General features: G+C 45.4%; 1 protein-coding gene across 2 annotated transcripts; it reads left to right on the forward strand.

Annotated features, from left to right (window-relative positions):
- The first annotated feature begins 328 nt into the window (after nt 1–328).
- PPP1CC (protein phosphatase 1 catalytic subunit gamma) lies at nt 329–13,458 on the forward strand. 2 transcript variants are annotated; one of them, XM_015815407.1, is made up of 8 exons: nt 329–409; nt 8,119–8,250; nt 8,893–9,123; nt 9,891–9,995; nt 10,818–11,041; nt 11,439–11,573; nt 12,247–12,307; nt 13,070–13,458. In XM_015815407.1, exons 1-8 carry the CDS (start codon nt 355–357, stop codon nt 13,081–13,083), a joined length of 957 nt encoding a protein of 318 aa, XP_015670893.1. In that variant the 5' UTR covers nt 329–354; the 3' UTR covers nt 13,084–13,458. The 2 variants fall into 2 exon arrangements, with proteins under 2 accessions (XP_015670893.1, XP_015670891.1); XM_015815405.1 differs by having other exon boundaries at nt 12,247–13,458.
- Nucleotides 13,459–14,801: the final 1,343 nt, after the last annotated feature.

Here is a 14,801-nt window from a genome sequence, read left to right on the forward strand (position 1 = left end):
GCTTCCCGCTCTTGCCCCAGAAAGAAGTCCCGGCGGCCGCTTCCTCCGGTATCCCTGCGCCTTTCCCCCCCCCTCAAGGAGGTAATCGGGAGAGGGGAGGGCCGGGGCGGCCATTTTGTTCGCCGCCGTCGCCGGGGATGCTGCTGCTCGGCTGCTGAGGCGACCGGCGCGGCGGGCAGGGGCGAGAAGGGACCCGAGGGCCCCGCGGGAGGAGGCCGGGCGAGAGGGTCGCGGTGGTGGGCGGAGGCGAGGAAGGCAAGCGCCGGCTCGGGAGCCGGGGGCGGCGGCGGCGAAGGAGGAGGAAGTCGACCCGGCGGGTTCCGGCTTGGCTCCTTCCCCAGCCGCGGAGAGGCGATGGCGGATATTGACAAGCTCAACATCGACAGCATCATCCAACGGCTGCTGGAGGGTGAGGAGGGGCGGGGGGCGGCTCTGGGGGGGAGGGGGTCCGCAGCGCAGAGGGGCGCCCGGGGGCGGCGGGTGGGGGAGATGGGGGGCGGCCCCCAATTTGGGCCCCTTCAGCTGCGCTCCCAGGAGGGGTTAGACCCCCCCCAAATGATGCTCTTCACTCCCTCGGCGGAGGAGGGGGGTTGAAAATGACCCCCCCCAGATATACACCCCATCGGCACCCTCCTCATCGCAGGCCGCCCCCACTTCTCTTCCCCCCCCCGAAAATCGGGGTTCCCCTCCTACGATCTTGCGGGGGGGAAGCCTTTGGAGTTGGGGGGGATCAGAAGCGCTTTGGACAAAGGAAAGCTGGGAAATGGGGGGCCGAGGGAGCGAAGATGACCCTCCCCACTTTAAAGAGGGGCTTTTCGGGGGGTTCAAAGCTGTTGGGGAGAAAGGCTGGTGAAGAGAAGGGGGCTCAATGGGGGAGGGAAGGCAATACCTGTGGGGGGTTTGAATGTAGCCTTGTTGACCTGGGGGGGGTCTCTTTAATGTGTTTTTCTCTGGTCCCCCCCCCCTTTCTATTATTAGGGATGAATTTTAAGGATGTCCACTGAGAGGATGGGAGGCTTTGCTGAATGATGTGAGGGGTAGACAGTTCAAGAGGTCTAAATCATCAGCCCAAAGAAGAGGGAGAAAATAAGGGTTGTGTGCGTGTGTGTGTGTGCATGTGTCACACCCACACCCACACATTAAGACATATAAATAAATAGGAGTACTGTGTGTAATTAATGAAAAGTGCAAAGTCAGAATGATGCAGGGTCTCGTGTGTGTTGCCCATTAGAAGAAAGAGGTCAGGGTACAAATATGGTTACCTTCGCCTCTAATTTTACTGACAAAATAGATGTATTTTGAAATATTTTTTGCAGGTCATGCTTTGCAAGGAAACAGTTTGATGTAAACCATGGGAATAGGTCTCTGGAAATTCTCAATCATCCAGGTCATGGTTGTGTCAAAAGTGCCTTTTCCAAAAGGCAATTGGACTTTCTTGGGTTTTTTTTTACTTTGAAAAAGTTTCACTTATCATCCAAGAAGCTGCTTCAGATCTGAATTGAAAAGGCACCTTTGGGACAGCCTCGGAATACAGGAGTTTGCTAGTTGGGTTGCAGTTTGGGATCTGTTGGAGTGCTGGGTTTTGCAACAAAATGAGAAGCTGCTAAACATAATTTTATTCGGGTTCTGCCTGGATCTATTTGATTCAAAGCCTGGGTGACGGCACAGTACTTACTTGTGAAAACATAGGCTAAATAGAAAACTTTGATCATTCTCTCGCCGCTCAAGAACCTTACTAAGTTGTTATTATAAGAGAAGAAATTATAGGAGGGAATGCTTTATAGATAGTTTGGTGCTTTTAGGGTGAGATACCACGAAGTAAATATAAATAATGTGGGAGATTATAAGAAGGATGAGGTGAAAATAGGTCCCTCTGCAGGGAATTCTGAGGGGGGGTGGTGGAATAAATTCCTCTCTTTCCCCATAAGCTGAAAATGCATATGGTTTTGATCTCCTTATCCATGGGCTTCATTGCACTCCTTTGGTGGAGTTGTGAGAGGATGGAAACAAAACCTCCTGGAGGAGTTGCATCCGAGATTGAGAGCCCCAGCATGTCAGTGTCTTTCAAATTGCCCAAAGTTTTTGTACATGGCGCATTTTATACTTGGATAGTGGCAATCTTACATGCATCTCTAGCCTGCTCTTTCTTAGAATAGGAGCATAAGTAGTTTGTAGTGTCTGGTAGGGCTCTCGTTGTTTTGCCCTCTTAAACATAGGTAGAGTTTTGCTCGGAGGGAAGAAAGAGGTTGTTGGTTAGCTTGCCTCCTGACACTGTATGATTGCTGGTCCAGGGAATTATGAGGGCGTAAAAATGTTGCTCGCCTGCCTGTGCCTGTCTATTATGGCCATTAACTTTAAAAATAGGCCTGCTTCTTTGAGCTTGAGTGAAAATTCTGCTTGCAAACAAATTATAGACTTAATCCAAGCATTATGACATCAGTGTGACATTTTGATTACTCTAAACTCTGGTGCTGGGTTCCAGGTGGCTCCTCTCATCTAAACAATTTGGCAGACCGGTCCAAGTGCTTCTCTGGGGCACTTCCAAGATGCAACATTCTGTACGTTTGGAGTATTTGTCTCCAGCCTTCCTTGCAGGAGGCTGGCCTTAGGTTAAACTTGAGTTGGGTGAACAGAGCCGATGACCAACATTCCTTCCAGCAACAGGCAAACGTATAAGGCAGCTACTGCGTTGATCCAGCCTTATCCAAGTCCATTCTGGATTAATAACTCAATTGGGGAATTTAATTTCCATCGAATGAAAACAACTGTCCAAAATAAAATGAACTGGGCCACCTATGTATCCTTTCTATGATGTGCCTTTCTCTAATCCTTCTTGGGTTTGCTGAAAGACCACTGAAAGAGAATTAGCAATGCAAAAAATGCCTGGATTTGTAAATTCAAGATGTTTGGTATTAGCCCAGATAGAATTTAAAAAAGGAAACCCTTCCTGTGTTATTAAAGCTGTTCTTGCATGCTTAATAAAAAATGGTTGCTTAATCACCTCTCCCATTTGTTTAACAAATTTAAATTTCAGACATCAACAGCATGAGTTCGATATAGATTAATTTTTGGTGTCCTTTAATGCAACAGGAGTTTTAAATTGGCTATGTACACATAACTTGGAGGGATAAACGGCATATTTACACCTCTATTATCTTCTATTAATAGAACTCTTATTGCCACTTAATGCTTCATCTGTACTAATATAATTTAAATTATGCAGCAATGAGGGGTTTTTTAAAAAAACATTGCCTCTTGGAATTGATTACGGTAGCTATAAAAAATACCTCATATGCTTTTTCTTGTGTATCGGTCATTTCAACTCCAAATATGGAAGTCTTCGAGCTCTAAAATGATTTATCAGCATTTTATTCTAAAATGCATCTGTCGGCACCTTAGAGAAGGATTCTTCTTAATTGTGTATTTACCCTGTTCTTTGAGGACTAGTAATAGGATCAAGCCACCCAGTATTCTTGGGGCTTAGTTGAGATGGAATGGGAAACAATGGTTTGTTGCTACAAAAGACCTGCAAAGCTTTAGGCTCTCATGCTTCCTTTCAGATCCAAGAAGACATGAATGAAAATGCTGATTTTCATTCTACAAAGGCAAAGTGCGGTTTCATATAATTTTTGAACTTTGGAAGGGTGGTATCACTATAAAATATAATTAGAACTAAAACCTCTCTGTTCCGTCTGTACGCTCAAGTTCTCCATATCTGGTTAAGGCAGGGAACTCAAACTTTCAACCCCAGGAATACGATAGAAAAGTGGTAGTTTTGCCCTCAGAGCAGCCAGTTTAATTTTCATTTTATAGCTGGAAAAGCTGCACGTTCTCAGACAAACATTAGTGAGCCTGTTCCAATCTAGATCTTCTGGATTTAGGCTGAGCCTGTAGACTATTATAGATCTATCTGATTAGATTGATACCCGGAAAGAAACAGTGTGTACAACCACCTATTTTGTTTGACCAGAAAATCTAGTTATTTACTTGTTTCTCAAGGCTAGTAGATGTTGAATAGCTTAGCCTTCTATCACAAAGCAACATATTTTAATCCTGTCTGGGCCTTTAACAACCCAGATGCAAGTGGAAAATTATGGGCTTCTGGTTAGAAGAACAGGCTTTCATGCTCTCTCACAGTTATATTTCTAAAAATCTAATTTAACCACAGATGACTAATAAAAACGCACACTGCAAACTATTCACGTGGTCTTCTTTGGAAAGATGGACTTGGATTTCCTTTTTCTTCTGCAATTAACTTGGGCTAAATGTTGTTGCGTGCAAGTTCCACAAACCTGAACTAGAGAGGGTTGTTCAAAAACACCGGAACGGTTTTCCTATCGGGTCTTCTGCTTGAACAGGGCTTTGGACGTTCACGCCGCCTCTCTGGTGAAGGCCTTTTTTTTTCCTATTAGGATTTTTCAGGCCATAATTATAACTATGGCCTCAAAGCTCCTAACGGGGGGGGGGGGGGAAGCATAAAGTTGGTGTTCACAGTGCTTAGTGAGTGATGGAAGCAAATGCAAGCCTGCAGAACTAATTAATTTTGATTGTGCGGTTTGTGATTAGTGCCGTTCACTAGTAAAAGGACCAGCTATATGCATGTTGCTGATAAATATTTTCCTCTGGAACAAATCACTAATAAGCCACACAGGCCACATCCTATGATATGCGCCAGATGCTTGAAGGAACAAAGCAGGTTTGGCTGGATTCTGCCCACGGGCTCCATCCTTCTCTCTCTGCAGGATAAACAAGTGAAGTTGTAACTAAGGAACAGCTGCCATGTGAAAATACCAATACAGGTAGTCCTCGACTTACGACCACAATTGAGCCCAACAACTCTGTTGCTAAGCAAGACATTGGTTAAGCGAATGTTGTTCCATCTCACGACCTTTCTTGCCAGAGTTGTTAAGCGGATCACTGCAGTTGTTAAATGAGTAACACAGTTGAAGTGAATCTGGCTTCTCCCTTGACTTGGCTTGTCAGAAGGTTGCAAACGGTGATCACGTGACCCCCGGGACACTGCAGCCGTCATAAATGTGAGTCAGTTGCCACTTTGAATTTTGATCACGTGACCCTGGGATGCCGCAAAGGTCATTAAGGGTGAAAAACGGTCCAAAGTCATTTTTTTCAGTGCTGTTGTAACTTTGAATGGTCACTAAATGAACTGTTGTAAGTCAAGGACTACCTACAGAAAGACAACAACGACCAGATTGAAGGGTGTAGATGTTTTCCTCTTGGCATGCACAAATGAAACTTGGATTTGATTTGAAGCCAGTGTGATGCACACAGTACTGACTTGTGAAAATGGTGTAAGATTTATGACACCCCGAATCGCTCTGCAACTGCACCCTTCACAGCCGAGTTTCACTCACCCAGCCAGCCAGCCAGCTAGCTGTGTCCGTGCCCAGCAGGCCATTCCATTGCCTCCGCCCTCCGCCTCTTGCTGTTTTTCTTTTCCAGCTGGTATTCCACATTCTGTGGCACTGATTAAGTTCAGTCCTGGGTGGGCTGCTCTGGAAATTATTTTAAAATATTTTTTGTACTTCTGCAAATGTAATAGTTTCCTAAACAAACTAATGTTACCCATTCATTTCTCCCTGGCTCTGTACAGTATCATTTGTGAAGTTACTCACTACACCACACATTGTGCTGGGGAGAATTATAATTTAGACAGAGATTTTTCCTCCCATCTGATAAATATGAGATCATCTGTTGTTTTTCATATGCCATTGTTTTTCTCTGCTGTTTAAATGATTATTAAATCAAGAGTGGTGTCCATGATTGACTTCTGTGTTGTCACTCTTCATAAAGGAAGCCGTGTCCTCCACTAAATTCGGAATATTTTGGTTATGAGTGGTAAGGAAGCTTAAAGAACGGGTTTTTATAGGATTTGCCTGGCAAAACAGATATGTGATATTTTTACTCACATGAACTGGCACTAATTCTGAGCACATGCTGTTTCCTCTGTAAAATATTTGGAACAAAGCTTAAGAGATTATTATAGGTTTGAAAGCCACAATACGTAAGGGTCACTTTCCAGTTTATGGGCTTGTCTGTCTATATCTTATCCACTTATCTCACCTTTCAGCTGTCTTTAAGTATAAAATGTTTGCTTGTGCTGTACTAGTTTAAAATGGAAAAAAAAATGGAGAGAGAAGTAGGTAAGCTAATTAAGGTACCACTTCTTGTACAATGTTATATAAAGGTTACATAACAGCCACTAAAGGACACGACACTGAGAAAGGAGGAATAAGTGATGCAGGATTCCAGCTCAACCCCTAAAAAGGAGGGGTCCCTTGGTCTGGCTTCTCTCTCTCCTTTTGATGTAGCAAGCTCAGTAACTGCTTATTTATAGAGTTAGGACTGAAGAGATTTTGCCGAGGACGAGGACCGTCTCCTTGACAATCCCAGCCCCGGGAGGCTTGTTTTATATCTCCAACGTTAAAGCACTTCATTTCTGAAAATTGTGGAGGGGGGTTAGATAAGACAATTTGAATGAAATCTTGCACACTGCATTAGAGGAACTTGACAAATTCAGATCAGCTCCTCTGGTACAGTCGAAGCAACAGATGGATGTCAACAGTCTGGCATATTAGTTTGCGGGGATAGATGGATAGATGCCTAGTGGAATGATAACAGCTGTTCGAATTTGCAATAGCACGTAAATTATGTTGTACACAGTTGTGAGGACAGTTGTCACTTGGTCATGTTATAAATCAAACTGTAGATCCCTGATTCAACATACACTCCTTTCAGTCTTTGATTGCAAATTTCTCCTAAAGTTTGGTCTTTGGACTTCAACTTAATTTTAAGAATATTTCTTCAACGTTTCCTGCCTGGAAAGCTTATTCTTCATTAACACACTTTATTTAATTCTAATAAAGCATAGGTTAAGAAATACTAATTGTCCTGTTCGCTTTTTTAATGCAGTCATCTTGGATTGGTATCTGCTGCTGTTTTGCTGTTAGATACTTGGCAGTTCTGTTAAATACATTTCAGGTTACCTGGTCTTAGCTTGGGAGCTGAATTTGAAAAAAATTAGTCACGAATCCCTTCTGCCACAGAGCAGGCATGCTGCAATGCAGAAGGAACTGTTTCCATGAGTTTGTGCTAGGTTATGTGTGCGAGGGATGTTCATTGCTCCTCCAGTATCTAATGTACTGATAATGTCATTGTAAAATGCCAACATGCCTGACAGAATAAGCTAATTATGGGGCAAGTATTGGTCAGGTCACAACTTTTATTTCCTGCGAAATCTGCTGGAAATTTCATCATGATTCTGATATTGACTCAGAGCAAAGCTTGTTAAACCTAATCTTTGAACTCTTCAGAACTGTCAGTACAAGTACTTTAAACTGTTCTTTTTTTTGGGCTTGTTTTATGATATAAGACACAGATGAGAGAGAACATAAAATCTTGTAGTCAAACTCTTGGAGAAGGTAATCACTGAATCTAGTTTGTTCCCTCTGCAAGCATGAAATAGGCATCAATTATGCAAATGAGACAATTGGTCAACAGGATTTCTTGATCCTTTGTTTTGCTGATTATGCAAATCTAAAGCTGCTATAATGCCCTTCAATATTTTTGAGAATATTTTACATGCATTTAGAGAAAGTTGTTGACATCTTGAAACACAGTGCTCTATTATTGTGATCCGTTTTGTTACTGTTACACATTGTACACAGCTTCGGCTTTGAATATAGCTATGCCTGGATAAAGCACTTTTAAAATATATCCACCTATTGCAATGGACTTTACTAATGCATTAGCAGCCATGGGTTAGATTCACAATTATTCTGAATGGCCATTTTGAATTTAATAAAGTGTGCATTCTTTTTAGAAGGTGCAACTGGAATAAACCGTAAAGTATACTGGATATGTGGTGCTGATTGCAAAAAGTATACACCAGCAGCACAAAATACGTTGCCCTCAGCTGGCAGTCACAAAATAACCATGCATATCCTAAATGTTCTGTCAGTGTGAAATGAATTGGCACATGTAATTGAAAGAAGATTTTGGATTAGGATCAAAATCCTTCCTCCTAAAAAAAAAAAATTGATCAAATTACTTAATTTTCATTTATGTACTATAAATAATCATATTTTTTTTTCTATGTAGTGAGAGGATCCAAACCTGGTAAAAATGTCCAGCTTCAAGAGAATGAAATAAGAGGATTGTGCCTGAAATCTCGGGAGATTTTTCTCAGTCAACCAATTCTGTTAGAACTTGAAGCACCACTTAAAATATGTGGTAAGCACCATTTTTTTAACGGTCTAATAATGATTCACAGAATTTGTTAGGTAATAACTTTAGGTGATGTATCTGAAGATGCTGAATCTGTTAGAAAATTGCAGTAATAACCTCTTTCAGCCAGGTTGCTTGAGGATAAAACTCTGTCTTTGAATAGACTGTTGAAAGGAACTATTACTGTAGATGTAACTTAAAAGAAAGAAATTTCAGGAAGATACTGTAGTTACTTGATTTTTGATAACACTGTTTAGGTCTCATAGCTGTTCTGTATATTGAAATAGTATATAATCCCTCTTACTTTGCCCATCCTTGCCATGTCCATGTGAGAGGGGGAAGCAGTAATTTCCTCTTTTTCAGAAGTATTAGAATATACTTCTTAGATATGAAACTACAGGTGAAATTCACACTTTGATCTAATTTACCTTTAAAACCACAGCCTTACATAATGTTCTAAGGTTTGGCATCACGGAAATTTTTTTTTGAAAACCTGACTGAGGTCTCTGATTATTTCCTTGATGCTCTTACATAATGCTCCTTTTAGTCTGCATATTTAAAATATATCGCTGTGTTAGACTCTGCTTTGCAGTGAGCCAAACTGCCAAACCCAAAGCACTGAAAACTCTTTTCCTTTGTTTGCTTAAGGTGACATCCACGGACAATACTACGACTTACTGCGGCTATTCGAATACGGTGGTTTCCCACCGGAGAGCAACTATCTCTTTCTTGGGGACTACGTTGACCGAGGGAAGCAGTCTTTAGAGACAATTTGCCTCTTGCTGGCCTACAAGATAAAATATCCAGAGAACTTTTTCCTCCTCAGAGGCAACCATGAGTGTGCTAGCATTAATAGAATTTACGGCTTCTATGATGAATGTAAGTATGCGTGGGAATGTATTTTAGGGGAGAATGCGCCCTCCTTTTAACCACGAAACGATCTTTACCCTTAGAGGGAATTGTGCGTTAATAGGGTGGCAGAGTTGAGAGGCTACTGGAATAAGGTGAGATGTAGCATCTTTGATCTTTTGTATCGCCTTGAAGGCCTCCTGTTTCAAAAGCAGAAAATAAATAATGTTCCTTTCCGGTATGAACCCCAGCGTATTCTGAATTTTTAGCAAGGGCTGATTGTCATGTTCCTTTTTGGTTAAAGTTGTGGAGGGAGTCCTTGACATAATACCACATTTGGGGTCAGTATTTCCATTGCTAAGCAAGGGAGCTGTGCCCAATTTTACAACCTTTTTTTGCCACATTTGTAAAGCGAATTACCCAGCCGTTAAGCGAATCCACCTTCCCCCTTGACTACGCTTGTTAGAAGCTGGTTGGGAAGGTCGCCCACGGCGATCACGTGACCCTGGGACCCCGTTGGGAATAGATGCTGGTTGCCAAGCACAAGTGCAAGATCTGGTTATAAGTCACTTTTTTCATTGCCACTGTAACTTTGAACGGTCACTAAGCAAATGGTTGCAGCAAGTCGAGGACTCTATAGAGGTCAAGCCAGACTTACCTGAAGAAAAGCTAGATCAGGCCTAGGAGTAACTGCGAGACACAGAAAGGAGGGTTTTTTTTCTGTCCCCCCCCCCAAACTGCTCTTCTCTGCCACACTCGATTCTGAAATGACTTCATTGGCTGCTCCACTTCCCCAGGTAAAAGAAGATACAACATCAAGCTGTGGAAAACCTTTACAGATTGTTTCAATTGCTTGCCAATTGCAGCCATTGTGGACGAGAAAATATTTTGCTGCCACGGTGGTAAGTAATTTTGGATGCTATCTTAGGCCGTATAATTGATCAGAATCGAATTTCAAGGTGTGTTTAACACTTGAGATATTTCCAGAGGCAGACTTGGCATTTTATCCCTTGTGAGCCCTTCCGATGTTTGGTCTTGCCATTCCTGCCTTGTAATCTAAACATCTGCAGGATGTTTTGAGGCAGAAACCACAAGCTTGCAGTGTTGGAGGATGTGAGTGGGAGGCTACAGCTGAACAGGCGTGAGAGAGAAGAAATGTTTTGGCCCAGCAAGGGCAGGGCACTCTTTAATTTGAGGCAACTGCACTAAACCAAAGGGATGTCTATTTTTCGAACATTTTATTTGGCCAAAAGGGGATTGTCTTGGAGACAGCTTGCTCTGGGAGGGGCTGGGACTGTGTAGATACGTGTGAAATTACGCTGTGGTCTTCCTAGCATTGGATCCAGGTTTAGTTTCATTTTAACTACATCCATTTAAATGGGCACAACTCGTGACTTAAGTTTCCAAATTATTCTGCTGAATCCATTTGAACTCTGAGTGAATCTGGACGCATTATCCAAGAAATGGAACCTCTTAAGGAATTATTTATAATTTCTCGTGTTCTGTCTTACCCTGGTCCTGTATTGGGTCCCTTGGTTGAGCAGCGTCTCTCGGATGAAGTTGGCTGGTTGCTCTTCCTCAGAACTGTAGGCGAAACTGCCAGGGCAACAGATCTCATTCTCTCCCCCCCCCCCCATGTACTTCCCACTGTTTTGCGTTGTGTTTGTGTTATGCACCTCCCAAGTGAGCCAAATTCAAACCAGCTGCCTCTGACTCCTGCCCAGGCTTATCACCAGATCTCCAGTCAATGGAGCAAATCCGACGGATTATGCGGCCCACAGACGTGCCGGACCAAGGCCTCCTTTGTGACCTGCTGTGGTCTGACCCCGACAAGGATGTGCTTGGATGGGGCGAAAACGACCGAGGGGTCTCTTTCACGTTTGGAGCCGAAGTGGTGGCCAAGTTCCTTCATAAACACGATTTGGACCTCATATGCAGAGCTCACCAGGTAGGCGAAGAGTAGAAGCGTGCGGAAAAGGATCCCGCCCGCCTCTAGCATCCACGCAGCTGCCTGGGTTTAGGGCTTCTCTGCCTTCTCTCTCCTGGCTGAACTGAGAGAGGATTTCTTGGGATTTGGTAGCTGGGGCTCTTTTGGCACCCGTTGGCAGCTAGCATTGTCCCCATATTGTGAATTGCAGCTGCGGTGCCTGGCTGCGTGGCAGTTTCAGTCGGAACCTGTTCACAGTTCTCGCTGTTCAGCCATGACAGCCAGTGGAACCTTTTGCAGACTTTCAGAAAAGGGGCTTACCGTATTATCCACAAAGCATTCCGTAAAATTTCTGCTTTCCTGCCTTACCATATTTCCCATCCCGCCAGTAACAAAAGAACCATCTTTGCCTTTACAGGTAGTTGAAGATGGATACGAGTTCTTTGCAAAAAGACAGCTGGTAACTCTGTTTTCTGCCCCCAATTACTGTGGGGAGTTTGACAATGCAGGTGCTATGATGAGTGTGGATGAGACTCTAATGTGCTCCTTTCAGGTACAGTATCTTTGAAGCCCCCGGGCACTTTGCTTCCCCTGTCACTTTTTTTTTGTTTTGCTCAGTTACGGGTTTTCTTCCAGTCAACCTTCTGAGCATGAGCTGTTGGAAGATGCGTTCTGTCTCCTTTACTCTGTGCTGAGCTGCCCGTTGCCATACTAGACCCAGGGCAGCCTTAATAGATTCACCTGGAGAATCCTCCCCCCCCCTGCTGCTTTCTAAAGGGACCTTTGGAGAGGAAGTAGGGCCATCGCAAGCTGTGGGAGGAACACCACAACTGCATCTGAGTTCAGGTTTGTTGGGCTGAACTTGAAAGCCCAAACCGCTCCTGGCCTGGGATATCCTCCAGCACCACCACCACCCCCTTGGCTGTCTTTTCAACTGAGCCATAGGTGGCTCAGGAATTCTGGGAGTTGAAGTCCATAGGTCATAAAGGGGCCATAGTTGCTGATACCTGGCTTATGGAATTGGAAGGAAATGCATTGATCTTTTAAGAGAGAGAGAGAGAGAGAGAGATGTGATCCTGGTCCAGTCTGGGTCTCGGATTGAGTAATTTAGCCCTATCTTTTCAGGTTTGAGCAGAGCAATATAACTCTACCTGTGTGGTTTTTCCTGTAGTAGCTGCCTGCAGAATCTGCCGGGCGTCAACTAAATCAGCAAATTGTCATTCCAGATCTTGAAGCCTGCGGAGAAAAAGAAGCCCAACGCTAGCCGACCGGTAACGCCACCCAGGGGTATGATCACAAAACAAGCAAAGAAATAAGTACTCTCGGGCCCGCCTGGTTGGGACTTGTACCATAGTATATAATCTTCATTTTTTTAAAAAAACAAAAACCGGTAACGTGTATCAGTCAGCTTGCTATAAGACTAGACTTAATGTGTTGTGGTTTTTCTTTCTGGTTCATTTTGACATTTGCTGGATGTAGCAGCAAATGAGACGTTCTCCCTTCTCAAGAAGAGCCTTTTTTAAAAATAAATAAATAAATAAATAATCGGTATTTGGAAAGAGGAAAAAAAACACAACACCTTTTTCTGTTCTCGATGTTCCGGCTGTACATAACTTCACAGCACCTGTCCTGCCATTCTGGGTAATTGTACAACTGACTCCTTGAACTGGTAGAGACCAGGTGATGTGTGACGCCTGTTTTTTATTTTAGGAGCTAAGAAGGCACCAGCGTGCCCGGAGACTAGTATGACTGTCAAATTGCATCCTGTCGATACGATTCACTTGTAAAAAGCTTTTATTTTGTTTCGAAGGGTTTGCGTTTTCCTTGTCATGTACATGAGTCCCGTTGTCGACTTTTTCAGCCAACTTTTGCCAGCTTCACTAGTATGATGTCTGTTTTAATTGCAGCGCCCTCCCCTCCCGTATACTTTGAAATCACGATTAAAGCCATGATTTTAAGATTTGTGTCTCTGTAAAAAAAATCAAGGTGTGCAGGGGAAGACCCATCAGCACGGCCCGTAGTGTCTAAGCTGGATTTTTTCCTCTGCAGGAAGGACGACTTGAACTAGCAGAGTAAAGCTGTGATCAGCTGGAGTACAGGATTAAAGACTTTTGATACTTCCCCTATATTCAGTGTCGAAGCGTGCCACTCTGCTCTTTTAGCCAGTTCAGAAAGTTGTAACATGTGAAGAGACTTGCCTGAGAATTAGAATTACTTTAGGTTTTGTTTTATTTGCATCTTGAAGACTTGCTCTCTACAAAGCTTAGAAAACAACCAACTGCAGCAGTGAACCAGTGTTCACCTGTTTCTATGACTCACAGTTTCTTGTGGTTCTTTTTTTGTTTTCTTTTTAAAGAAAAACCTGTAATCTTTTTAAACAGATGACAGTGTACAATACAAATGTGGTAAAATGCCTATTAAATGAGTAACTTGTTAAATCTTCTTGGCCTTGATTTTTTTTCAGCATTGCATTCAGGAAGTGTCACGTGAAACTCCCCTCTCCATCCCCCCCCCCAAAAAAGTCCTATCTAAAGAGGTGAGAACTTAGTAAAGGGAATAAAAGGAGGGTCTCTTTTAGAGGCTCAAGTGGGGGCCGAGAGGGGCTCAGGCTTTTCCCTTGTAGGATAAGTAAATTGGGGGCTTTAGGGCTTCGGGTGTTGGATGGAAGGCGGGGGGGGGGCGACCTCTGCCCGTCTCTGACCAAGAGGCCATCATCACCGCAGTGGAGAAGGCCGCCCACTTTTGGAAGCAGCTCCACTCGAGGTGGAAGTGCTGGCTGGAGAGAGGATCCCTCTGGTGTCCCACGGAGGAGGTCTCTTAAAAACGGGATCTTTGCGGACCGCTACCCATACCGGAGCATAACATTGATTCCAAGCCAGTAAAGCCCATGGGGCACTGCCCTTCCTACCCCTTAATTTGGGTTATCTTGGCAGGGATGAGCAGAAGGTGCCAGCAGGAGGGGCTAAGTTGCCAGGCATTTGCCAGTGGGTTACTTAAGGCTCCCAACTCGGAGCCAGGGAGGGCAAGGCACGGATCGAGAGACCTTTTAGCTAGCGGCCCTTAACTTGAAGTGGGGTTAGAACTGGGGGGGGGCAGAGGGGGGTTAAGTCAAAACGGGTGGGAAAAACCCTCAAGCCAGACCCTCCACCCCCAGACCCCTCCCCCTCGGGTAGTCCCACGGGGCAGGCAGCCCTGCCGTGGGTTTGCCCGGCGGAGTTGCGGGGCTGGCTGGCCAGCAGAAGGAAGCCGGCCGCCAGCTGGAGCGACCTTTCTTTCTCCCGGGACGCGCTCCTTGCAGCCGCGTCGGCAGCCCCAGCGGGGCCCACGCGGGGCTGGCCGTGCGGGGTGAGCCCGGCCCCGGCCCCCGGACGGCGCTTTCTGCACCAATGGGGCGGGGGAGGCGGGGACGGCGGCCGGGAGAGGGAAGCGGCGGCCCCACCGGCCAGGCAGGCAGGCGGCCGAGGCTCCCGGAGCGGCTCCTGGCCCCGCACGGTACGGCACGGGGGACCCGGGAGGGGAGGGGAGGGGAGGGAGCCGCGTCGGGCGGGGGCAGCCCCGGAGGAGACCCTCCGCGCCGCTTCCCCGCTGCGTGGCAGGCAGGGCCGGGGGGGGGGGACGGAGGGCTGGGTGGCCAAGGGGGCCGGGCTGCCCGGAACGCTCCGCTTCGCCCCCCCCCCGAGCAGCCCCGGGACGACGCCGAGGGGCCCAGCCCCCCGCTTTTGGGGGCGGGGGCGTTTCAGGCGCCCCGGGGCCGAGGGGGCGCTTCTCCCGCCCGCTCCGC

The sequence above is a fragment of the Protobothrops mucrosquamatus genome, unplaced genomic scaffold, assembly GCF_001527695.2.
Source record: "Protobothrops mucrosquamatus isolate PMUCROS unplaced genomic scaffold, P.Mucros_1.0 scaffold342, whole genome shotgun sequence".
In the NCBI taxonomy this organism is placed as follows: domain Eukaryota; kingdom Metazoa; phylum Chordata; class Lepidosauria; order Squamata; family Viperidae; genus Protobothrops; species Protobothrops mucrosquamatus.